This window comes from Ursus maritimus, unplaced genomic scaffold (genome assembly GCF_017311325.1).
Source record: "Ursus maritimus isolate PB19 unplaced genomic scaffold, ASM1731132v1 scaffold_36, whole genome shotgun sequence".
NCBI lineage: Eukaryota > Metazoa > Chordata > Mammalia > Carnivora > Ursidae > Ursus > Ursus maritimus.
The window spans coordinates 8,154,166-8,178,873 of record NW_024426230.1 but is presented as its reverse complement, the minus strand read 5'-3'; the positions used below and the strand labels follow the sequence as shown (position 1 = coordinate 8,178,873).

The 24,708-nt window shown below is 35.7% G+C and overlaps 3 protein-coding genes across 3 annotated transcripts in view; 1 reads left to right on the top strand and 2 right to left on the bottom strand.

Moving 5' to 3' along the window:
- Positions 1-24,708, top strand: part of HECTD1 (HECT domain E3 ubiquitin protein ligase 1) — an 85,653-nt gene that overhangs the window by 35,320 nt on the left and 25,625 nt on the right. The window contains exons 11-25 of the mRNA XM_040620801.1: positions 50-188; positions 382-552; positions 5,898-6,120; positions 6,644-6,907; positions 7,033-7,109; positions 10,857-10,991; positions 11,694-11,840; positions 12,902-12,996; positions 13,630-13,735; positions 16,238-16,372; positions 17,740-17,879; positions 18,154-18,477; positions 19,677-19,843; positions 19,935-20,111; positions 23,308-24,144. Of these exons, the coding sequence (XP_040476735.1) occupies positions 50-188; positions 382-552; positions 5,898-6,120; positions 6,644-6,907; positions 7,033-7,109; positions 10,857-10,991; positions 11,694-11,840; positions 12,902-12,996; positions 13,630-13,735; positions 16,238-16,372; positions 17,740-17,879; positions 18,154-18,477; positions 19,677-19,843; positions 19,935-20,111; positions 23,308-24,144 (3,137 nt within the window). The remainder of the gene's footprint in view (positions 1-49; positions 189-381; positions 553-5,897; positions 6,121-6,643; positions 6,908-7,032; positions 7,110-10,856; positions 10,992-11,693; positions 11,841-12,901; positions 12,997-13,629; positions 13,736-16,237; positions 16,373-17,739; positions 17,880-18,153; positions 18,478-19,676; positions 19,844-19,934; positions 20,112-23,307; positions 24,145-24,708) is intronic.
- On the bottom strand, positions 7,821-10,390 carry LOC103680893 (60S ribosomal protein L36-like). The gene has a single exon (XM_008710399.2). It carries the CDS (start codon positions 9,952-9,954, stop codon positions 9,589-9,591), a length of 366 nt encoding a protein of 121 aa, XP_008708621.1. The 5' UTR covers positions 9,955-10,390; the 3' UTR covers positions 7,821-9,588.
- Positions 23,610-24,708, bottom strand: part of AP4S1 (adaptor related protein complex 4 subunit sigma 1) — a 73,296-nt gene continuing 72,197 nt past the window's right edge. Inside the window, exon 6 of the mRNA XM_008710403.2 lies at positions 23,610-23,739. The gene's annotated coding sequence lies outside the window, so the exon portion shown is untranslated. The remainder of the gene's footprint in view (positions 23,740-24,708) is intronic.

Genomic DNA, 24,708 nt, shown 5'->3' with positions numbered 1-24,708 from the left:
TTTATTTATTTATTTATTTATTTATTTATTTATTTATTTATTTTTTAAGGAAGGCAAGTCTTGCTCTGATTCGAAAAATGATTCATTTTTGTTCTGAAGCACTCTTAAAAGAAGTTTGTGATTCTGATGTTGGTCACAATTTGCCTACAGTACTAGTGGAAATCACTGCAACTGTCCTTGATCAAGAGGTCAGATTTTTTTTTTATCTTTTTTGAAATTCCTGTAGCTTTAATTCCCTTTAGACAATGGTTAGTAAAATAATTTAATTTTTGTCCTAATTTCAATAAATCGTTTTGTCTGTGAAATTATTGCATTTGTCTACTTCAGGCAACTAAACTTATTTTTATCATTTTCCCTTAATTTCCTTTTTATTTTCCCCAGGATGATGATGATGGCCACTTGCTGGCTTTGCAAATCATAAGAGATTTGGTAGATAAAGGTGGTGATATTTTTTTGGATCAGCTAGCCAGACTTGGTGTAATTAGCAAAGTGTCAACTTTGGCAGGTCCTTCCTCTGATGATGAGAATGAAGAGGAATCAAAACCAGAAAAAGTGAGTGATGTTGATTGCAGTGTTATCAGGAATAGAGTTTCTTTTGAGGATATCTATTTTTAACTTACGATGCCTTTTGATAAAATAGTGGCTGTATAAAGTAGTACTATAATTCTTTTAAATTTGATTTTTTATTTTTATTTTATTTATTTTAGAGAAAGATTTTATGTATTTATTTTAGAGAAAAAATGTGAGCAGGGGGAGGGTCAAAGGGTGAGGGAGAGAGAATCTCAAGCAGACTCTGTGCTGAGCGCAGAGCCTGATTGAGGGTTCGATCCTACAACCCCAAGATCATGACGACCTGAGCCAATATCAAGAGTTGGGCGCTTAACCAACTGATCACCCAGGTGCCCCCAAAATTTGGTTACTTTTAAAAAATTTATTGATAAAATTTAAAACTCACAGAAAAATTGCAAATAGAGTATCACAATATTCTTTATAAATTCACTAATTAGTTGACATTTTGCCCCATTTACTTTATTTACCCAGACACTGTTTGTGTGTGTATGTGTGTGTGTGTGTGTGTGTACATTTAAGAAATGTTATTTGTGGGGCATCCGGCTGGCTCATTTGATAGAGCATACAACTCTTGATCTTGGGGTCGTGGGTTTGAACCCCATGTTGGTTGTAGAGATTACTTAAAAATAAAATCTTTAAGGGGCACCTGGGTGGCTTTGTCATTTTAAGTGACTTTTGATCTCAGCTCAGGTCTTGATCTCAGGGTTGTGAATTCAAGCCCCATGTTAGGCTCCACACTGGGCCTGGAGCCTACTTAAAAGCAAGCAAACAAACAAAACAAAATATTACTTGAATATTATTTGAGAGAAGATGGATATGTAGTGCCCTTTTAACAACCTAAAACTTCACCAAAACACCGTTCTCTACAAATCCTGGTATAGTTAACAAAGTCAGGAAATTTATTTTTATTTATTTATTTTTAAAGATTTTATTTATTCATATGAGAGAGAGCATGAGCAGAGGGGAGAGGCAGAGGGAGAAGGAGAAGCAGACTCCCTACTGAGCAGGGAGCCTGATTCGGGGCTCAGTCCCAGGACCCTGAGATCATGATCTGTGCTGAAGGCAAATGCTTAACCACCTGAGCCATCCAGACACCCTAAAGTCAGGAAATTTAGTATTTATTTATATAAAACTGTATCTCATTCAAAGACCATTTTCAGATTTGCTGTTGTCCTTAGTAGCATTTTTCCCCCCTGGTCCAGAATCCAATCCAGGAGCATGTATTACATTTAGTTATCATGTTTGTAAGAACTCAGCCTTTTTATTTCATAGCCTTGGCATTTGTGAAGAGGACAGACCAGTTAATTTGGATAGTGACCCTTACTTTGCATTTGTGTTTCTGTGTGCGTAGATTCAGGTTATGTGTTTTCAGCAGGAAGACTACAGAGAGAGGGGATGTTATGTTTTTCTCAGTGCATAATGTGCCTTCTCTTAGAGGCACATGGTGTCTGCTTTCTTACCGATGATGTTAACGTGGATCATTTCATTATGTTTGTCTCTGCCTGGTTTCTTTTTCTTTTTCTCTTTTTAAAGATTTTATTTATTAGAGAGAGTGTGAGAGAGAGAGAGATCATGAACAGGGGGGAGGGGTAGAAGGAGAAGCAGACTCCCCACTGAACTGGAAGTAGTGCTCAGTTTCAGGACCCTGGGATCGTGACCTGAGCTGAAGGCAGACGCTTAATGGACTGAGCTACCCAGGCACCCTCTGTCTGATTTCTTTATCATAGTTACTCTTTTTTGCTTTTGTAATTAATGAGTGATTTGTGGGCAGACTATGTAATATGCTGTTACTCATTAAATGTATATCCAGGACTTTCAGTATCCACTGATAATTCTTGCCTTAGATTGCAAATTTAAAATATACCTAATCTGTCCCTACTGATTCCTGCACTGATTAGTCCTAAATTAGTGAATTCTTCCTATATATTAGTGACGGAATGGTAATATTTTTGAGAGAATGATAGAGTATGGGTTGTAAATTGGAGAATCCTGAGAGGGGGAAGGGAGGGGGGGTGAGAGAGATTACTTTAAAAAACTTCTTTAAGATTTTTTAAGATTAAGGTATTTATTTATTTGAGAGAGAGAAAGAGAGTGAGCACAAGTAGGAGGGGCAGAGAGAGAGAGAATCTGAAGCAGACTCTGTGCTAAGCGTAGAGCCTAACACAGGGCTCGATCTCATGATCCTGAGATCATGACCTGAGTGGAAACCAGGTGTTGGACACTTTTTAAAAAAAATTTTTTTTAATTTTTATTTTTTTTTAGATTTTATTTTTTTGACAGAGAGAGAGACAGCCAGCGAGAGAGGGAACACAAGCAGGGGGAGTGGGAGAGGAAGAAGCAGGCTCCCAGAGGAGGAGCCCGATGCGGGGCTCGATCCCAGAACGCCGGGATCACGCCCTGAGCCGAAGGCAGATGCTTAACGACTGAGCCACCCAGGCGCCCCCCCAAGTGTTGGACACTTTAACCGACTGTGCCACCCAGGCACGCCTAGAGAGATACTCCTAAATTACTTGAGAGATCCAAGGAATTTAACCACAAAACAAAATAAGAGGTGATATCTGGGTTCATCCCCTTAGAATTCTTTTATTCAAGAAATAGTTTCAAAGTACCATATGATTTCACTGATGTGTGGAATGTAAGAAACAAAACAAGCAATGAGGGAAAGAAAGAGAGAGAGACAAACCAAGAAACAGACTCTTAACTATAGAGAACAAACTGATGGTTACCAGAGGGGAGGTGAGTGGGGGGATGGGTAAAACACATGATGGGGATTAAGGAGTGTATTTGTGATGGTCACCAGGTGTTGTATGAGAGTGTTGAATCACTATATTGTACACCTGAAACTTGTATTACACTGTATGTTAACTATACTGGAATTTAAATAAAATCTTAAAAAGAAATATGTTATAGATCTACAAACCCCCAGCAAGTCTTTTTGTAGAAATTAACAAGAAAATTCTAACATTCATATAAAAATTCTGGGGACCTAGAATAGTCAAAGCAACATTGAAAGGGAACAAGTTGAAGGGCATCCACCAGTAGATTTGAAGCCTTATTATAAAGCTGTAGTAATCAAGAAAGTGTGGTAATGGTATAAAGATAGGTTAATGGCCCAAGTACACATTTATACACATGGTATAAAGATAGGTTAATGGCCCAAGTTGATTTTCTACCAAAGTGCTAAGGCAGTTCAACGAGGAAAGGATGATCTTTTCTTTTCTTTTTTTTAAGATTTTATTTATTTGAGAGAGAGAGAGAGCACAGACAGGGGGAGCTGCAAGCAGAAGGAAAAGCAGGCTCCCCACTGAGCAAGGAGCCCCATGCGGAGCCGATCCCATGACTCTGGGATCATGACCTGAGCTGAAGGCAGATGCTGAACCGACTGAGCCACCCAGGCGCCCCAACATACATCTTTTCTAACAACATCTTTTCTTCCTCTGGCCGTTCTTATGATTTTAAGCAATTTGACTTTGCTCTGCTTTGTTGTGCTTGGTGTACTTACGTATGTGTGCACATGTGAGTGTCCGTCCTTGCTCAGGATTGTTTAATTTTCTTTGATCTGTGGGATAATAGTTCTTAACAAATTTGAAATTTTTCTACATTTGGAATTCAACTGTCTGACCACCTTGTGTGGTATCTGGGAATTATTCACCTTATAATTTTCCCAGCCTTATGGAATATCACCCTAGAAATGAGTGGTCTAGTACTCGTTAGAGACTAATGGGGACCAGTTTGCAGATAGAGGTGTTTTTCACTTGGCTCCCTAATCCTGAACTCATCCTCCATATATTCTGTTTCCTTTAGCCTCTTCAAACAGATCTCTATTTACTGAAATCATACTGCTGGACTCTTTTTGTGTTCCCTCTTCTTAAGACATTAGCCAGAAATTTGTGTCTGGGACTAAGGGCTTACCTTGTTTGTTTTTATTTTCGGGGGATCACAGTCCTGTATTGCATATTGTCCGGTGTTTGAAAACACTTTTTCACATATTTTGTCTAGCTTTCCATTGTTTATAGTGGATAAATAAGTCTTGATGCTTATTCACCTATCATGGCCTAGAGTACAAGTACTTATGTTTAGAGAAATTTATAATCCATATTTTACAATCTTATTTTAGTGTTATAAGTTGAGTACTTCAGTTTTTATGTTCAAAAAATAGTAAAAATATATTTTTAAGTATAATAAGTTTTTATAAAGTTCAAAAGTGCTTTACCTAGGGGCACCTAGGTGGCTCAGTCAGTTAAGCACCTGCCTTGGGCTCAGGTCTTGATCTCGGCATCCTGGGATCAAGCCCTGTGTTGGGCTCCCTGCCCAGCGGGGAGTCTGCTTCTCCCTCTCCCTCTCCCTCTGCCCCTCCCACTCATGCTGTCTCTCTCTCTGTCTCAAATAAATAAATAAAATCTTGAAAAAAAAAAAAAAAGAACAAAGTGCTTTACCATACACACATGCACATACACAAATACCAAGTTCGTATATGTTTATGATGAGTACTCTCACTATTTAAATGTTGTCAACACAATAACATTTTTCAGGATGTCAGGCTAGGAAAACAGTGTTTACAAATTGTTTTTTCTTTTTTCTTTTTTTTTTTTTTTTAAAGATTTTATTCATTTATGTGACAGAGAGACAGCCAGCGAGAGAGGGAACACAGCAGGGGGAGTGGGAGAGGAAGAAGCAGGCTCCCAGCGGAGGAGCCTGATGTGGGACTCGATCCCGGATCGCCAGAATCACGCCCTGAGCCGAAGGCAGACGCTTTAACGACTGCGCTACCCAGGCGCCCCATAAATTGTTTTTTCTTTTAAACATGCTCAAAATCTTTTTTTTTTTTTAAGATTTTTAAAAAAATACATTAGAGAGAGCACAGTGGGGGGATAATTAGATAGTTGTATGTAGACTGAACCCATTGGTCTCTATCACTACACCTGGAAGTGTTATAACTTAGGTCATTATTTATGTGACTTCTCTTTTTTTAAAGATTTTATTTATTTATTAGAGAGCAAGAGAGAGCACAAGTTGGGGGTGGGCAGAGGGAGAAGTGGGCTCAATCCCAGGACCCTGCGATTAGGACCTGAGCCGAAGGCAGGCGCTTAACCAATTGAGCCACCCAGGTGCCCCATTTATGTGATTTTCTTAACATTTTTAGGACTTACTTGTAAGATTTAGCTATAAGTAATTAGTTGAATCAAAATCCATATTAAACTATAGGCAACTAAATATAAGTTCAGCATGTTTTGGTTCTAAATTTGATACACGGACGTATTTTTAAAAACCTGTATTTGAAATAGATATTATTTTCCTTGTTTCATTGAATAATTTTACACATTTAGGAAGATGAACCACAGGAGGATGCTAAAGAATTGCAGCAAGGTAAACCATATCATTGGAGAGATTGGTCAATCATCAGGGGAAGGGACTGCTTATATATATGGAGTGATGCAGCAGCCTTGGAGTTATCTAATGGCAGTAATGGATGGTTCCGATTTATCTTGGATGGGAAACTAGCCACCATGTATTCAAGTGGTAGTCCTGAAGGTGGATCGGATAGTTCAGGTAATATTTTGTTTCTTTTAAAATGTTTTACAAGTTTCTGTAATTTTGATGATTTGTTTTTCTGCTAATATTTTTGCTAGCGTGGTCATAGAAATAGCACATTTTTGATGATCATATGGTCAATTTATTTAATCTCAACAGAGAAAAACTGTTGTACCATGAAAGCATTTAAGATTGCCTTTTTATTGTTTGAGACAAGGAATAGCACTGTTACCTACTTTTAATCTCTCTAATGTTTTAGGTAAAGCTAGCTCTTTTCATGTAATCATGAATTTTATGTGTGTGAAGCTCTTCAGGTTGTATCGTTTCCAGAAGCCTTTTACTTTAAAAAATTATGCTTGTAGGATTGCTTTTATGCCTGAACCTAATATATCAAACCAGTGAGAGTATACCAAAGAACAAAACTGCTAATTAAGGTTTTTTTTATATAAAATAGATACTCTAACAGGTAGTTCTCTTTTTATAAAAAAAAAGGAATATTTGAAAAGAGTGAGGTTTTAAAATAATCAAATTGTCTTTATAGAAAGCAGAAGTGAATTCTTAGAGAAGTTACAAAGAGCTCGAGGCCAAGTAAAGCCATCTACTTCAAGTCAACCTATACTCTCAGCACCAGGACCCACTAAACTCACTGTAGGAAATTGGTCACTAACTTGTTTGAAAGAAGGAGAAATTGCTATTCATAACTCAGATGGTCAGCAAGCAACAATACTGAAAGAAGATTTACCTGGTTTTGTATTTGAATCTAATAGAGGAACCAAACATTCGTTTACTGCAGAAACTTCTCTGGGTAAGTTATATAGAATATTTAAGTTTATTAGCATGTAAGAGTAAATGAGTATCTTAAATTACAATAAAATAAATTCTGTCAAATGCCCTTTTCTTTCTTCCTTTCTTTTTTTTTTTTTTTTTAAGGTTCAGAATTTGTGACTGGTTGGACCGGTAAAAGAGGCAGAAAACTGAAATCTAAATTAGAAAAAACAAAGCAAAAGGTATATTTATGGGATTTGCTTTTTATTTTTTTTGGCGTTTATACAGACATGGTAAGGTTTCAGTGATACATTGGAAGCATTTAAAAAATGGAGCCATATAACACAGATTACCCTAATCTAACATATTTTGTTTTTCTGTGCTCATTGTTCCATAGTACATACATATTTACTTAAAATTTTATACACAAGCTAAACACAAACATTAAAACAATTAAAATTTGTAAGACAATAAAATTTAAATTTTTGACTTGCTAATATCACAAAAACCATGAGCTCATGCTTTAATTATTATTGGTAGTAATGTTTTTAGTGATACAGTGGGATTGAAAATACATCATTATATTTTACAATCCTGGTTTAATACTTCATGGTAAAGCAACTTGAATGCCTGGTTCTAGATTCAGATATTTTGATGCTTAGCTTTAAAGGTCATCTTAGGTGAAATAACTGTTTAAAAAAGATACAGGAGGAAGTGTTTACTGACTCCACCTTCAGAATCACAGTAATAATTTATAAATTCTGTCCATTAAGTATGCATTGCTTTTTTTGAAAAAATAAGGCCAAGGGGCACCTGACTGGCTCTGTACATAGAGCATGTGACTTGATTTTGGGGTTTTAAGTTCTAGCCCCACATTGGATGTGGGGATTACTTAAAAATATCAGCCAGTATATTTCTGTCTTTATTATATTGATTCTTGCCTTTTATTTTTCATTTTTAAAAGAGAAAATAATCTCATAATTAGATTCAGTATTTTCTGATGGCAGAAATTTTATTTTACCTACAATGATATGGAATAGTTTTTTCATACAGTATGTGAAGGATACTTTTAGGTGTTTGAGATTGAGGGCCCACTGTGTTTTTTATGGCTTTGGCCTTGAAATAGTAGTAATAGGTTTTATGTGGAACAGTTATATATAACATGTTGATGTTTATTTCTATTTGTTAATGCATTGGGCCATCCTAAAAATACTTTCAGATGGTAGACCTTGAAAAGAAATTATTTATTTATTTAGACAAATAGATATTATCTCTATAGCTATATATATTATTTTGTGATTGCTTCTTTGTTTTTTGTTTTTTTTTAAGAGAATGTGAAGTCACAAGTATTTTCTAATTCAGGGTATCTTACGGGCATTTGAGGAAGAAATACCAATTGAAGATAGCTGTTAGGTGCTAAAAGGAACTGGAATGAAATACATTCCATTTTTGTTATTCACATTAGTTGTGTTATGTAAAGCTTCCGTGAATACTGAACCATTGCACTTAGGGGAAATACAGGGTTAGGTTCCTTTGATGCTCTGGTCACATTTTTGTAACCGATCCATACATAACCTTATTTTATGTGTCTTTCTGTTTAAAGACACCATGTTTGATGTGTATTATCGATTTGTTAACACTGAACTTGTGGCCAGTAGCACCGTCATGCCGAATGAAGCTTACCTAACACACATATTTTCTCCATAAGACACATGCTGTGCCTTCTTGTGCTTAGAAACAGTGGGAAGCCCTTCAGCAGTAGTTTGGCGGCCATTTTAAACAGTGAAAGCACCAACAAAACCACAAAAGTGTAAAAAACGTGGCACAAAATTGAGTGTGGAAAGGTGGACACTTGTTAATAGAGAGCTAACAAAAGTATGACACTTGTTTAAAGGTAGAGTTCACTTTGTTTGACCTCACCCGAGAACGTGCATGTGTTGTTGCATTGTTCTTGTCCGCAAGTGACTGTGAAAGCACTGTAAGTATTGATTTGCAGATTACAAATAAATTCTAGTGTGTAGTTGACCTCAAAAATACAGAATTCTGAAATAATGAGGATCAGCTATAATTGTTTCTAAACCTACCACTCAGCTGTCTCAGAAATTTCTTATAATTCTTGATAGGTTGTATTAACCAACCAAATTAAGACTCAGAAGGAACTGAAATTTCATGATACAGAAGAAAAGAAATAAAGTAAATCAAGGAGAACATAGTCTCAGTCTTATATTTTCATATTCTTAAAGAATATATGATTATTGACTCTGTTTCTTAAAGTTAGTAGTAACTCATTGACCACGTGGCTATTCTTGGGTATGAAAGTAGTACATATCAAAATATACTGGTTTTAGGTAAAAGTAATTTTAACTATTAATTTTAACCTTCATTTTCACTTATTAATACTATTTTATAAAGGGGTAGTATCTTAAGTGTGGTCTAATATTCAGAGCTTACTTACCTCTTAATTCTGAAAGGCATACCAAAGTAGAATGAAAAGGTACTATTAATTCATTTTCAGGAGTGAATTTTTTTCTATTACATTAGAGTTATGCTAGGTTAGTTTGTGATTTAAATGAAATGACAGAAGTCCTAAATTTACATTATTTAGGCAAATATTTTTAAAGACTATATTTCCTGAATTTTATCATACCCAAGCCTGGGACCCATTAATTTATTTTTATTTTAATTTTAATTTTTTTTCAAGTTCCAGAAAGGCTCAGAGGTTCAGTCATTCTTGGCTGCCTCTTTCCTCATGGCTGCCAGGACATTGCTCAGTTCCTCTCTCTTCTTCTTGGCATGGATGTGTGTCCCTGCTCTTTTCTTGGTGACCTTGAGGGTGCACTTGACCTTGGAGACCTTGAGCACCTCCATGGCACACTGCTGGTATAGGGCGAAGCTGCACACCTCTCGGATCATGTCCTGCACGAACTTGATGTGCTTGGTGAGGTGCTCAGTGCAGCGGCTGTGCCTCGGCATGCTCCCATTCTTAGCCACCTTGTGGTCCTTGTTGAGGCCCACGGCGGCGGGGTAGTGCAGAGCCATAGCTGCTGCTCCTCCATGGCTCCGGTGACAGAAAGTCTCAAATAACATTAATTTAAATGAGAGGTGACTAGTCAAAATCAACTGCAGTCATTCCTCCTTATGATTAAATATGTAAAATTATATAGTGTCATTTATACTTTGTGTGAATAATATAAATGGAAAAAAGAACAAAACCTCAAGTGCACCCCTAAAGTAAAACCTAAAGTTGAACCCTATGAAAAGGTTCAACTCTGGGGGAGTTCCTTTCTATGTACTAGATGGAAAGCTGCCTAATTCATGACATTGAATAAAGCCAAGTAAGTCTTTAAATAAAGTTTTTTTAAAAAGTTAAAAAGATTCAACTTTGGTTGATTGAGTTATAGGTGGCTTATTATTTTTTTTTTTGCTTGTTTTTATTTTCTAATTGGTTACTTTTATTAAAAAAAAGCAAAGTTAGGGGCGCCTGGGTGGCACAGCGGTTGGGCGCCTGCCTTCGGCTCAGGGCGTGATCCCGGCGTTATGGGATCGAGCCCCACATCAGGCTCTTCTGCTATGAGCCTGCTTCTTCCTCTCCCGCTCCCCCTGCTTGTGTTCCCTCTCTCGCTGGCTGTTTCTATCTCTGTCATATAAATAAATAAAATCTTTAAAAAAAAAAAAAAAAAAAAGCAAAGTTAATTTTTTACAGGTTGTTAAAATTCATTTAAATGAAATAAGCTCCTCTTTGCATATGAATACAAAGTTTAAATAACCAGAAATTAAGATTATGATTTCTTCTATTTGCTATTGCTTAAATCTACTAGAGTACTTTTTCAGCAGTTAGAACCTTTTGACATATGAGTAGAAGTAGCAACATTTTTTGGAAGTTGGTAATGGTACAAAAATTTAATTTAAAAGTTGCACATTTATATGTAGGTAAAAGAGATTTGTTCAAACTATTGTGAAAATTCATATTTGTAATTTTAATTTGGTAGGTACGAACTATGGCTCGAGATTTATATGACGACCACTTTAAAGCTGTTGAAAGCATGCCTCGTGGAGTAGTGGTAACACTTAGAAACATAGCAACTCAATTAGAGTCATCTTGGGAACTTCATACGAATAGACAAGTATGTTATTTAGCCTCTAGATTTTATGACACACATTGATCTTGGTTTAGTTTTTCCCCCTTTATCCTTTTTATTCTGGGTATTGATTAGGGGTTAGCAGATTATCACCCATGGGCTAAATTAGGCCTGCCGCCTATTTTTATATGGCTTTGTGAGTTAAGAATGGTTTTTATATTTTTTATTGGTCGAAAACAAATCAGAAGTTAGAGTAGTATTTTCTGATACATGAAAATTACATAAAAATGTAATGGTGGTGTGGTTGCAGGGCAGAGTTGAATAGGTGTGACAGAGGCGATATAGCTCGTAAAGCCTGACATAATTGTCCCTTTATAAAATGTTCTGTGCATGGGGTACCTGGGTGACTCAGTTGGTTACACATCCTGACTCTTGATTTTGGCTCAGGTCATGATCTCAGGGTGGTGAGATTAAGCCCTGCATTGGGGTCTGCGCTCAGCCGGAAGCCTGCTTAAGATTCTCTCTTTCCCTCTCCCTCTGCCCCTCTTCACCCCTTCCCTCTCTTAAAAAAAAATTGTTTCCTGACCCTCGTAGAGTATATATAATTTACATTAATAATTTGAACTTCCTCTTATTTAATATCTGACTTATTTTCTTGATATTTGATGTTGTGATAAATTAAGTATGTTAAGACCTGTTTATTTTTTTGCCATTTTTGTCTTCATTAAAACTTTTTTTTTTCTTTAGTGTATTGAGAGTGAGAACACTTGGAGAGACTTAATGAAGACAGCCTTAGAAAATCTAATTGTACTTCTGAAGGATGAAAACACAATTTCACCATATGAAATGTGCAGTAGTGGATTGGTGCAAGCACTTCTTACTGTTTTAAACAATGTAAGTTTATGAAATAGTACAGAACAGACTATAGTTCTAACAATTATTTGTAGCTACATTTTTGGCAAAGCAGTATTTGTTTTGTCAAGAAATATTTAAAAACTGAGGTAATAAATGTTAATATTTATAATTTCTCTGGCCTTTCCTTTATGTTGTATCATTAGTTTGAGCCAGTTCAATTCAGTAATTGCATCTATTTAGATTTTTGAGTTTCCCAATTAGAATTTATTCTAGATTTTTTTGACAAAACACTTACTTTAGCCTATGTTTTAACACTATTCACTGCTCTGATTTCTTCATAAAATGAAGTTAGTCTATAGACTTTCTTAAGTACTTAAATTATTTGCATAAAATTAATTTATGAGCCATGACTGTTCAGGAAGTTACTGTGACTATTTGACAAGTATTTGCTAATAACCTTATGTTTCTCTTCAACTTAGTCTACCTTTAATATCTCTTTATTGTGATAAAAATCTTTATTTTAATGAAACATACCATATGTACTTATAACAAATTCTGGAGTTCTACTTCCCACTTTAATTTTTGCTCTTAATCACTAAATGTGGTAGTACACTCTTAAAATTCACTTTAACTTCTATAAGTTGTTCATTCCCTTCATTAATTTTACCATTTGCCTAATTTCCGTTTATTAAAATAATATTGATATATCACATTATATCACTTAGTGATATTTGTGAAATCACAAATTGTTTTGGTATACCAGTTACATTTTTTCTAATACTAACTAAAGTACATAATATTGTTAAAATGGAAAATGTTCATTTGTAAATAATCTAAAATCACCTTGCATACTACACTTTGGGAAAAGCTGATTTAGCACATTATATAACATTCAGGAAGTAAAAAATCTGTATGTTAGCTGTCATCTACTAGTTATATAGTAAAAAGAATTTTAATTGAAAGAAAATAATAATTTCACTTAGATTATATTATTAACTTTGTAATAATTTATTATTTATCTTTGTAGTGTGTGTTTTTGATAAATTTTGGTAACAGCCTTAAAATTTTTTTTTTTTGGTACCTTTTTAACTTTTTTTTAGAGCATGGATTTCGATATGAAACAAGACTGTAGTCAACTGGTAGAAAGAATAAATGTTTTTAAAACAGCTTTTAGTGAAAATGAAGATGATGAAAGGTAAATCACTAAATTTCTTTTAATTTGGTGTTTGCAGTGTTTGAAAGTTGGTATACTTCCTTTAAAATAGTCTAATATAGTGCTTATACACAAAATAGGAACTTTTTAAATTCAGTAAACAAAGTGGCTTTACATTTTAAATGTATAATTATAGGAAAAGATTTTTAAAGCATTTTTTTAAAAGATTTTATTTATTTATTTATTTGAGAGAGAGAGAGAGCATGAGCAGGGTGAGGGGCAGAGGGAGAACCAGACTCCCTGATGAGCAGGGAGCCTGATGGCATGGGATTTGATCCCAGGACCCTGGGATCGTGACCTCAGCTGAAGGCAGACACTTAATCTACTGAGCCACCCAGGCATCCCATAATTGTTAAAACTTTAAAAAATAAATGATATGTCGTCTACTTTGAATGTGATTGATAAAAGTCTTATAAGTAAAATGAAATACTCTTGAGTGACAGAAATTGAGTTATGAGAGTATTTTTGTTTGCTTAGATGTAGTCTCATACAAAATTAAACTTTTCTTTGTACTCATAAACAAAGTAGGGGTCTATGTGAGGTTGGTTAATGCAGTTTCTGTATGAACTTGGTTATAAAATTACATAAACGTTCCTAATTATTTTTTCTTCATAGTCGACCAGCAGTTGCATTAATTCGGAAGTTAATAGCTGTACTAGAGTCTATTGAACGTCTACCTCTCCATTTGTATGATACACCTGGATCCACATATAACCTGCAGGTAACCATGAAAAATGCAGTTGCTACTATGCTGAGTGCGTTTAGGAGCAGTCTTTTACTTTGCTTAAGAAAACAAAAACAAGAACAGACTTTGTTTCATATTGTATTAAATAACAATCTGCTTACTCATTAGAGACTGTACCCCTAGTGCCATTTGGTTGTTTTTTAAATAACTCTTGAATTAATATTTCAGTTTTTTTGTTTAATCAAATAGCTGTGGATTTTCAATAAATGTTTATTGTAAGAAGTCATTTATTTGGTTGATGGTAAGTGGGAAAAGATGCTTTATCAGTAGAAAAGGCAGGAAAAGAAATGGGTCCTTTTGTTCTAGAATTATGAGTTAAATCCTTTCATCCTATGAGTATCAGTGGATGAGAAAGTATGAAAATATTTTAAGGACAATTTTTTTTCTTGCTTTCTTTATGTCATTTGTTAAAACCAGGTGGCCTTCCTTAGCTGTTTCTCTCTTTTTTTTTTTTTTTTCTTAAAGATTTTATTTATTTGACAGACAGCCAGTGAGAGAGGGAACACAAGCAGGGGGGAGTGGGAGAGGAAGAAGCAGGCTCCCAGTGGAGGAGCCTGATGTGGGGCTTGATCCCAGAATGCCAGGATCCTGCCCTGAGCTGAAGGCAGAGGCTTAATGACTGAGCCACCCAGGTGCCCCTCCTTAGCTGTTCCTATTGATTCTTTAGGAAATCTGTCATAGGTTTTATAAAAAGCTTGTTTTTTCCTAAATGTTTTTTGGTTGACATTCACATTCATTTATTCTTTTGTTAGCAGCTGTATCCAGATATGAATAGACAAAACAAATATTCTTTGTATGAATATCCCAATCCAGATCTTTATTGTATCTTCTGTAGGTTACCTTAGTCTTCCTTATACGTTATTTTGCCTGAACGTTGGCTTTATCCAATCTCTCCTGCATTGCATTGCATGGAATAGTTTCTTCTAAATAAACCCTTTAATAAGTGACTAAGAATCTGTATTTGCCAAAACAATGGCTACTCGAGGCAAAAATCTTTCCATACCCCCCAACAACCCAGTAATGTTAGCAAAACCAGTAGACTCCCAGACTAGAGAAATCGTCCAGGGAGTTAAAGTATGTCAGTTTGCCTGACATGGAATTACATATAACATGATGTTGAGATCTACTTTGTGTTTTATTTTGGAAAGAATAATGAAGAGGAGCAAGGGCTTTTTGACACATTCCTCCCTCCCCTTTTTTTAAAGATTGTATTTTTTAAGCAATCATCATGCCAAATGTGGGGTTCCTAGTTCCAACCCCAAGATCAAGGGTGAAATGCTGTATTGACTGAGCTAGCCAGGCGCCCCAGTACATCCTTTATTCCATTTTTTTTTTTTTAAGATTTTGTTTATTTATTTGAGAGAGAAGGAGTGAGAAAGAGAGCATGAGCGAGGGGAGGGAAGAGGAGAGAGAGAAGTATACTCCTGCTGAGCAGGGAGCCCAACCCAGGACCCTGGGATCATGACCTGAGCCAAAGGCAGCCATTTAACTGACTGAGCCACCCAGGCACCCCAAGGCTTCATCCTTGATAAGTAAATGATACAGAGATAAGTCTCAAAGACTGGAAATTCCCCTGCTTGTACAGTCCTAGGAACATCAACATCTTTTATTATGTACTTCCCATTTTAGGAGACTGTGCAAGATAAAGGAAGGCTGGTGATGTGCCCTCCAGTAGTTTTGCAGTCTAAACTGCTACCCACATGCCCATATAAGTATTTGATTATGTATCTGTAGGAAATAGTGAAGATTTAAACAGCAATCAAACTACCCAAAATTGCTAGTTTCATATTTGCTTAATAAAATGGATTGGATTGGAAGCTGTCTTGTAGTTTTAAAAGTTGATTAAGCCATAGCGGTGCCTGGCTGACTCAGTTAAAAAAAAAAAAAGAATGATTAAAAAAATAAAGGAATAAATTAACTAAATAATTAGCTATTTTTCATAACTTACCTGGAAAATTGCAGCTTGTAAGGAATGTAATACTTCTGTTACAGTGTTTTACGATTTCTTTAAACCACGTGTATTTAAAGTTGTTTAGGAATTCTAAGTACGTTTTTAACTTTGTTTCTTTCTTGAAAGCCAGTATCACTTGTTCAGTGGTCCCTTTAAATTTTATTTATGTATGTGTGTATGTATGTATTTATTTATAAAGATTTTATTTATTTATTTGAGAGAGAAAGAGAGAGGGAGAGGGATAAGCAGACTCTGTGCTGAGCATGGAGCCTGACGTGGAGCTTGATCTTATGACCCTGAGTTCACTGCCTGAGCTGAAATTAAGAGCTGGACGCTTAACTGACTGGGCCACCCATGTGCTCCCAGTGGTCCTTTTTAAAAACAAAATTAATAGAAAACAGATATTGATCTTTCTTCTATGGTTACACTATAACTTACAGTTTTCAATTACTATTGAGAATGTTTCTCATTTTTACAGTTCTAAGAGAAAAGGTACTCTCTCAAGCAGTTTTATCATTTTTGTACAGATACTTACAAGAAGATTAAGATTTCGGTTGGAACGTGCACCTGGTGAAACTGCATTGATAGACAGGACTGGCAGGATGTTGAAGATGGAACCCCTAGCTACAGTTGAATCTCTGGAACAGTATCTCTTAAAAATGGTGAGTTTCTGGCAAGGCCATGGTGAAATAGGCATACTCTGCTATGGGGTTTAACCCTTCTGAAAAGTAGTTGGGGAAGTATGTGTCCAGAGTTATGGTAATGCACTTTGACCTTATAATTCCATTTTTTGGACTCTGTTCTAAGAAAGTAATCTTTATGCACTACAAATGCTTTCTTCATTAAGATGTTTATTAGAGACATTTGTAATACTACAATTGTGAACAAAACCTTAATGCCAGTCAATGAAAAGAATATCAAGCTGGCAATTATTTCCATTAATTTGAATATTATATAGCTATTAAAATATACAAAGACCAATAAGGAAGAAAAAAAAATTTTTTTTTTTAAGATTTTATTTATTTATTTGACAGAGATAGAGACAGCCAGCGAGAGAGGGAACACAAGCAGGGGGAGTGGGAGAGGAAGAAGCAGGCTCACAGCGGAGGAGCCCGATGTGGGGCTCGATCCCACAACGCCGGGATCACGCCCTGAGCCGAAGGCAGACGCTTAACCGCTGTGCCACCCAGGCGCCCCAGAAAAACTCATATTTCTACAACCAAAGTACCCCACTATTAATATCATAGAGTAGTTCTTTACTCCATTATTTCAACAGACAGGGTAAAACAACATCTGATCATATTGTACCAAAATTTTTCGGGGCGCCTGGGTGGCACAGCGGTTAAGCATCTGCCTTTGGCTCATGGCGTGATCCCGGCGTCATGGGATCGAACCCCACATCAGGCTCCTCCACTATGAGCCTGCTTCTTCCTCTCCCACTCCCCCTGCTTGTGTTCCCTCTCTCGCTGGCTGTCTCTATCTCTGTCAAATAAATAAATAAAATCTTAAAAAAAAAAAAAAAGAAATATGAGTTTTTCTGTTTTTTCCCAAAATATTCTTTTTTTAAAAATTTATTTTTTGAGAGAGAGTGCATGTGTGGCAGGGGAGGGGCAGAGGGAGAGGAAGAGACAGAATCTCAAGTGGATTCTGTTTTATTCTTATTTTATTTCTTTGTGGGATTTTCCCCAAATATTCTTTAATGAGTATTTGTTGCAATAAAATAAGTCACATTGTGGGGCACCTGGGTGGCTGAGTCAGTTAAGCGTATGCGTTCAGCTCAGGTCATAATCTCAGGGTCTTGGGATCGAGTCCCACATTGGGCTCCCTGCTCAACAAGGAGTCTGCTTCTCCCTCTCCCTCTGCCTCCCCCCCCACCTCCCGGCTCATGCTCTCACTCGCTCGCTCTCTTTCTTTCTCATAAATAAACTCTTAAAAAAATAAGTCACATTAAAGGGATAGGAAAAAGTGGGCAGTGCATTTGAAAATAGCATTATTGAGGTGAGTGTCTTCTGTATTTTCTTTGGTATAGGTAGCAAAGCAGTGGTATGATTTTGATCGTTCTTCATTTGTTTTTGTTCGGAAATTAAGAGAAGGCCAAAATTTTATATTTCGGCACCAGCATGATTTTGATGAAAATGGAATCATTTACTGGATTGGGACAAATGCCAAGTAAGTCATGCTATTTAATGTAAAGTGAAAATAGTCACCTGGAAAAAGAATTCTAGGTAGTAGAATAAAATTATTAACCACTCTTAGTATCTTACAGTTTAAGGAATTTTGTCTTAGAGGTTAAATATAAGACTATCTCAGTTACTTTTTATGAAGAAAAAATATCTAAATTGTCAAGATTTAAAAAAATATAATTTTATGTGGAAAAAAGCTAGTGTGAATAAATTGCAGTTATTTTAATAGTGTTAACTGTTTATTTTTTTCTTTTATTCAGAACTGCATATGAATGGGTAAATCCAGCTGCTTATGGACTTGTAGTAGTAACATCATCAGAAGGAAGAAATCTACCTTATGGCCGCTTAGAAGACATACTAAGTCGTGATAATTCAGCTTTAAATTGTCATAGCAATGATGATAAGAATGCCTGGTTTGCCATAGATCTGGGTCTCTGGGTGATACCATCAGCATATACACTTCGTCATGCTCGTGGTTATGGAAGGTCTGCACTGAGAAACTGGGTTTTCCAGGTATCCAAAGATGGACAGAACTGGACTTCTTTGTATACCCATGTTGATGACTGCAGTCTCAATGAACCAGGGTTAGTTGAGGAGTCTTTGCAAATTGAAAACTCAGTAAAGAGCTTTGTTTATTTTTATAACTGTATGCTCTTAGAGCTCTCTTCTTTGTGAAATATTGAAGCAAGATTTTCTTTTTAAAAACATCACTTGAAACTATAATTTAGGTATTAAAACTTTGAAACGATAATTTTACCAAAACTTTTACCAGCTTAGATAAAACATTAGTAGTACACTGAGCCTATTTATTTAAAAAGAAATTGATATATAGTTATATATGTGTATATATAGCATACTAATAAAAACAAAAAATGGAATTAGTTTTTTACTAAACTCTCCATATATACACATGATATAAATGTATATTCTACAAATTAACAGTAGCTATTTCCGGTTATAGAATTACAGCTAACTTTCAAATTTTTCTTATTTTTATATATCTCTTTTTCTAAATTTTATATATTAGTCATGATTTTTTTAAAAAAAGTATTATATTCCTTTTTAAAAATTTTATTTATTTATTTGAGAGAGAGTATGCATGCAGAAGGGGCTGAGGGGGCAGGAGAAGGAGGATTCCATCCTGAACACGGGGCTCAATGCTGCCGATCCCATGACCCTAAGATAACAGTCTGAACTGAAACCAGGAGTCTGACACTCACCAATTGAGCCACCCAGGTCCCTCGAAAGTATTATATTTCTAAAAATTTTAGTTCCACTAAGTTGTAATAGAACAGTGTGGCACATTTTGAAGGGAATATAGGGCATGGAGTTAAATTACTTTCTGCATTGTTCATGTACGGAGGGAGCTCCTTAACATTTGGATTAATAGATAATATTTTTCAGGCTTTAAATTTAATATTTTAATATATCATTTTAAACTTTGCAAGAATTTTTAAAAAATCTTTTTCATCATAAGCATATTTGTTACTCTTAAAATTTCTTATTTCTTGTCTTTTTATCGGTCATAAATCATTTAAAGTTATGAGTCATTAATTGTCTACATTTAAACATTTCATTTTTAACTTATTTTCTTGATGGCTGATTTTCTCCTTTGATATCTTGATTCTTGTGTAACAAACTGTGGAATTCAGTAACAGACCGAATGTGGAACTTGTTGTATTTTTTCTATTGGTCTCTATTATGTAAAAATTCTTCCCCACCTTAAACATCTTTTTCATCTGTTTTAAAACATTACACCATTTTTTCTCCAACACATTCACAGGTCAACAGCGACCTGGCCTCTTGATCCACCAAAGGATGAGAAACAAGGGTGGCGACATGTGAGAATTAAACAGATGGGGAAGAATGCTAGTGGACAAACCCACTACCTGTCACTGTCTGGATTCGAACTTTATGGCACTGTAAATGGAGTGTGTGAAGACCAGCTAGGTAAAGAGATGATAACAGGGTTTTAACTTACTGAGACAGTTCTTTTTATAAAATGTGACTTGTTTATATTTCTTGAATTTCTACTTTACAGGGAAAGCAGCTAAGGAAGCAGAAGCTAATCTTAGAAGACAAAGACGTCTAGTTCGCTCCCAGGTTCTGAAATACATGGTTCCAGGGGCTCGAGTGATCAGAGGCCTTGATTGGAAATGGCGAGATCAGGATGGCAGCCCACAGGGAGAAGGTACCGTCACAGGGGAACTGCATAATGGTGAGTAGGTACTTGGCATTTTTAGTGTAGAAATGGGATACAAAATATTTTTCTTTTGTTATTTTGGGATAGTTTACAAAATGTATTAATGTTCTACCACTCTGTTGAAGAACTGTATTGATTTCACATTAAAAACGGAAAAATCAATTACTTAGAATTACGGGAAAATTTTAATTTCTGTTTCGATTTAGAACTTAATGCTAATATTTTAAAGTGATTATTAAGTTAGTATAAGTTGACTACTCTAAAGACACATTTTCTGCTTTTTTTGGTCTATTCATAAGTTTTCATAGATCTTTAATTTCTTATGCTTTTCTTGTTAGTGTGATAGGAATCCGGGAGTAATCTTCTATTTTATAAGTCATGTAGAAGAAAAAGCATTAACATTTTTAGCAACTATTTTTTAATAAAGCATAGAACAAGGATTGTAGCCTTTTCATTTATTAATAGATTATAAAATGACGTTCATAACGTTTCTCAGTCTACTAGCTTTTCTTTGGATTTTAGACTTTGATATTTTATAAGGTAAAGGTTGTTGTTTAAATCAAATTCATTTAAAACCTTTGATGCTGTAGATTTTAGAGAAGTCCATGCCCACTTAATAAATTGCTCCTAAATTTCCAGAAGCAACTTAAATGCCTAATTTTTTTCTTACAAATACTCAAAAGGCTGATTTATTAGTGGATAATTTGCCTAGCCAGTAGTGTGTTCTTAAGAATTTTGCTTGGTATTAAAAACAAAAAGGAGTAAAATGTTCATATTCTTAACTTACACCAAATATCTGAAGAGCTGTAAAAATGGTGACAGTGCTTAGGAGAATGACTAACACTTAGTATCTTAATATATTCATGTTCTGTGTGATGCAGGCATTTATTTACCTAAATACATTCTTGATTTTACTGTTTTTAAGATTCTGTTCCTTGTATTACCTTGCTACTTAATGCATTTCTGTAGAGTTATACCATAATTGCAAATTGTTGTCATTATAGCAGGTTTACAGTGAATGAGCAGATATGTAACTGCCAAAATTCATAAAAACCAATAATAGTTGAGAGGAAAGTAGTACCATTCAATCCAGAAATTTTAAGTGTTTTTAGACATCTTAATGATACTTAGTTAATATTCTGTTTCCCCTAAATTGTTTTTTTCGGCTTTTAAGTGTGTGGGCTAGCTAGGGGTATATGAATGCAGTTTATTTTTCTCAGGCTGGAGTCAGCTGAAGCAACTGCCTAGGAAAAATGGGAATCTTAATTTTAGAATTTAGTATATAAGAAAAGCTTATTTTTGCTGACTGGCCTATTGTAGCGGTTCACAGTTTTGGCTGACCAAAGTGGCCATTCATATTAAGTCTTATATTAAAAACTTATGTTAGAGAAAGTGCTTAGCTTTCAAATAGTAAACCAACCATTTCTTTTTCTTTTTCTTTTTTAATTTTTTAAATATTTTACTTTTAAGTACTCTATGTACCTAATGTAGGGCTTGAACTCACAAGCCTAAGATCAAGAATCACACACTCCGCTGACTGAACCAGCCAGGCACCCCTAAACCAACCATTTCTTTTGGTGGGGAGGGGCAAAGGGAGAGGGAAAGAATCTTAGGCAGGCTCCACATCTAGCGTGGACCCTGCCCAACGTGGGCTCGATCTCACAACCCTGAGATCATGACCTGAACTGAAATCAAGAGTAGAATGCTTAACTGACTGAGTCACCCGGGTGCCCCAAATATCTTTCCTTTCTAAAGAATCTATGTGTCAGTGGGAATACCCTTTTTTTTCCCACAAATATGAGTGCCTACTATGTAAAGGTACTTTGTTAGATTTCATATAAACAATGGTCACCAAAAAAGTATGATTTCCTGCCTTCTGAGTGAAACAGATAAACATGTAATTACAGATCTTGATGATTGCTATGAAGAAAATAAATTATCAATATATTTTTGGGCTGATTAATGCGTATAAATGTTATTTTTATTTGAAATTGGTATATGTTTTGGAGGCTTTCCTTTATTCACACTATCCCATGTTGCAGAAGAGACGGTTAAATGTTGGTTCTTCAGAAGTTATTTCAGCATATGGAGAAAATGGGGGCAATTGAAATTTCATCAAAACTAGATTATGTAGATTTGGGGCTGTTAGTTTTCCTCTCATAGAACTCCTATGCAGATAATCCCCACAGGTAATTCAGTATTACTTATACCCCTCTGAGCTTCATCATAAATATATATGAACTTGTTATGTGTGTGTGTGTGTGCGTGCCCATGTGCGCATGCATGGGAGTACCTGCGTGTATGGGTGAAGTACTTTCAGACTTTATAAAGGCTTTTTTATTTTTAAAAATACATGTATTTTTATGTGTTGTGTTTTGCCCTGAAGTAGTTAGCTTATAACACTAAACTAAGATTGTAAAATTTTTATTATTTTCCATTCTAATAGGCAATTTGTTTTACTGGTTTCAGAAGTTAATTACTGTTTTTTAAAAAGAACAAGTATTGTTTTACAAGTACAAGTAAATATACATTGAATATCACGTTCATTAGTTCTTTGCACATTTTTAGCTTTAGCTTATAGGTTCTAATAAAAAGCCTAGCAGTACTTTAAAAATTTTGTTTTTAGAATTTTCTGTGCTTATTCAAATATATTAAACTTATAAGAAAACCAAGTAACCACTGAACTTTGAGAACACAACCGAAATGCTAACTTAGTGTTATTTGAGCTGGTGACCTAAAATTTGTGCAGTAATATAAAAACATTTTGTTTGTCAATTGTTAGAAGTTAGCCCAAAGTTAAAAATTAATGATAAGTCAGAACTTTTTTCTAGAAAGAACATTTGACCACATAGTCATATTTAGCAATTAAAAAAACTTTTATTTAGATTTCATCTGTACTTAACTGAAGTTGTAGTATTTCGCCATTTGTATCAGTCTTTTTACAGTTTTTAACAGTTCTTCCCCTTAAAAGACACCCCTATAGATGTAAACATGACCCTTACATTGTTTTCAGGTATCAGCAGAGCACGCAGTTCAGAAATAAGAGAAATAAAAGGAAGAATTTAATTTTAATTGGCAGACCTTAAATGACTATATAGAAATTCAGAGAAGTTCAGCACTGATGAAAAGCTGATCCCATATTGTGGAGCTACTGTCTGACACGCTCCTCTCTGCTTTCTGCTGGGTCTCACAAACTCCTGTCCCTTTCCAGGCTGGATTGATGTCACCTGGGATGCTGGTGGCTCAAACTCTTACCGTATGGGCGCAGAAGGAAAATTTGACCTCAAGCTTGCACCAGGGTACGACCCTGATACAGTGGCATCACCCAAACCTGTTTCATCCACTGTTTCAGGCACAACGCAATCATGGAGCAGCTTGGTGAAAAACAACTGTCCAGACAAGACATCTGCTGCTGCAGGCTCCTCAAGTAGAAAAGGAAGCAGCAGTTCTGTGTGTAGCGTGGCCAGTAGCAGCGACATCAGCTTGGGTTCGACCAAAACGGAACGGAGATCAGAAATTGTAATGGAACACAGTATAGTTTCAGGAGCTGATGTCCATGAACCAATTGTTGTTCTTTCATCTGCTGAAAACGTCCCTCAAACAGAAGTAGGGTCATCTTCCAGTGCAAGCACCAGCACCTTAACTGCGGAAACGGGAAGTGAAAATGCCGAAAGAAAGTTAGGCCCTGATAGTTCTGTTCGCACTCCTGGGGAGTCTAGTGCAATATCCATGGGAATTGTTAGTGTTAGTTCTCCTGACGTTAGTTCAGTGTCTGAGTTAACTAATAAAGAAGCAGCTTCACAACGGCCCCTTAGCTCTTCAGCAAGTAACAGACTGTCAGTGAGTTCTTTGTTGGCTGCTGGGGCCCCTATGAGCTCTAGTGCAAGTGTACCTAATCTGTCCTCAAGAGAAACATCTAGCTTGGAGAGTTTTGTAAGGAGAGTGGCAAACATAGCACGGACTAATGCCACGAACAACATGAATCTAAGCCGAAGCAGCAGTGATAACAACACTAATACTTTGGGGAGGAATGTGATGAGCACAGCAAGTAAGTGAGCTTTTCCTTATGGAACCCAATGGTTTTTCCACTCGGAGGGATGCAAAGTAGGGTTTCTCGTTCAGTGGGTTCTGGCTGCAGTCTTTAACTAGATCATTAACCGTGTTACATACAACTGCGTCAGACTTAGCACTGCAGGAATCTGTAGTGAAGTTCTAGAGAATCATGGTCTCTTAAGAATTCAGGTCAGGTGTGATAAAGAACCTCTTAATCTGAAAGGATAAAACAGTAACACACTTCTGTTTTTCACTCTTCTAAGAGAAATTGTTCAGCTGCATGAGGAAATAGATAACTATTAAATATTGTCATAGTCAACTGAAATCAGAGCATCACACTGGTTTAACTTTTCCTTAGGCTCTAAATTGATACTAGCTCCTGGAAGGTATTTAATTCCAACTTAAGCTAATGGGTTGAAGTAATTCCTTTGGAAGATGTCATTGGGAATTAGTTCATTGCCTGTTTCACTTTTTAAAAAAGCAAGGCTTAATTTTTTGAAAAATAACAGTGGTATACAAACAAGGATTTTTTAGTTGGATTTCAGTTGGGTTCCCAAAG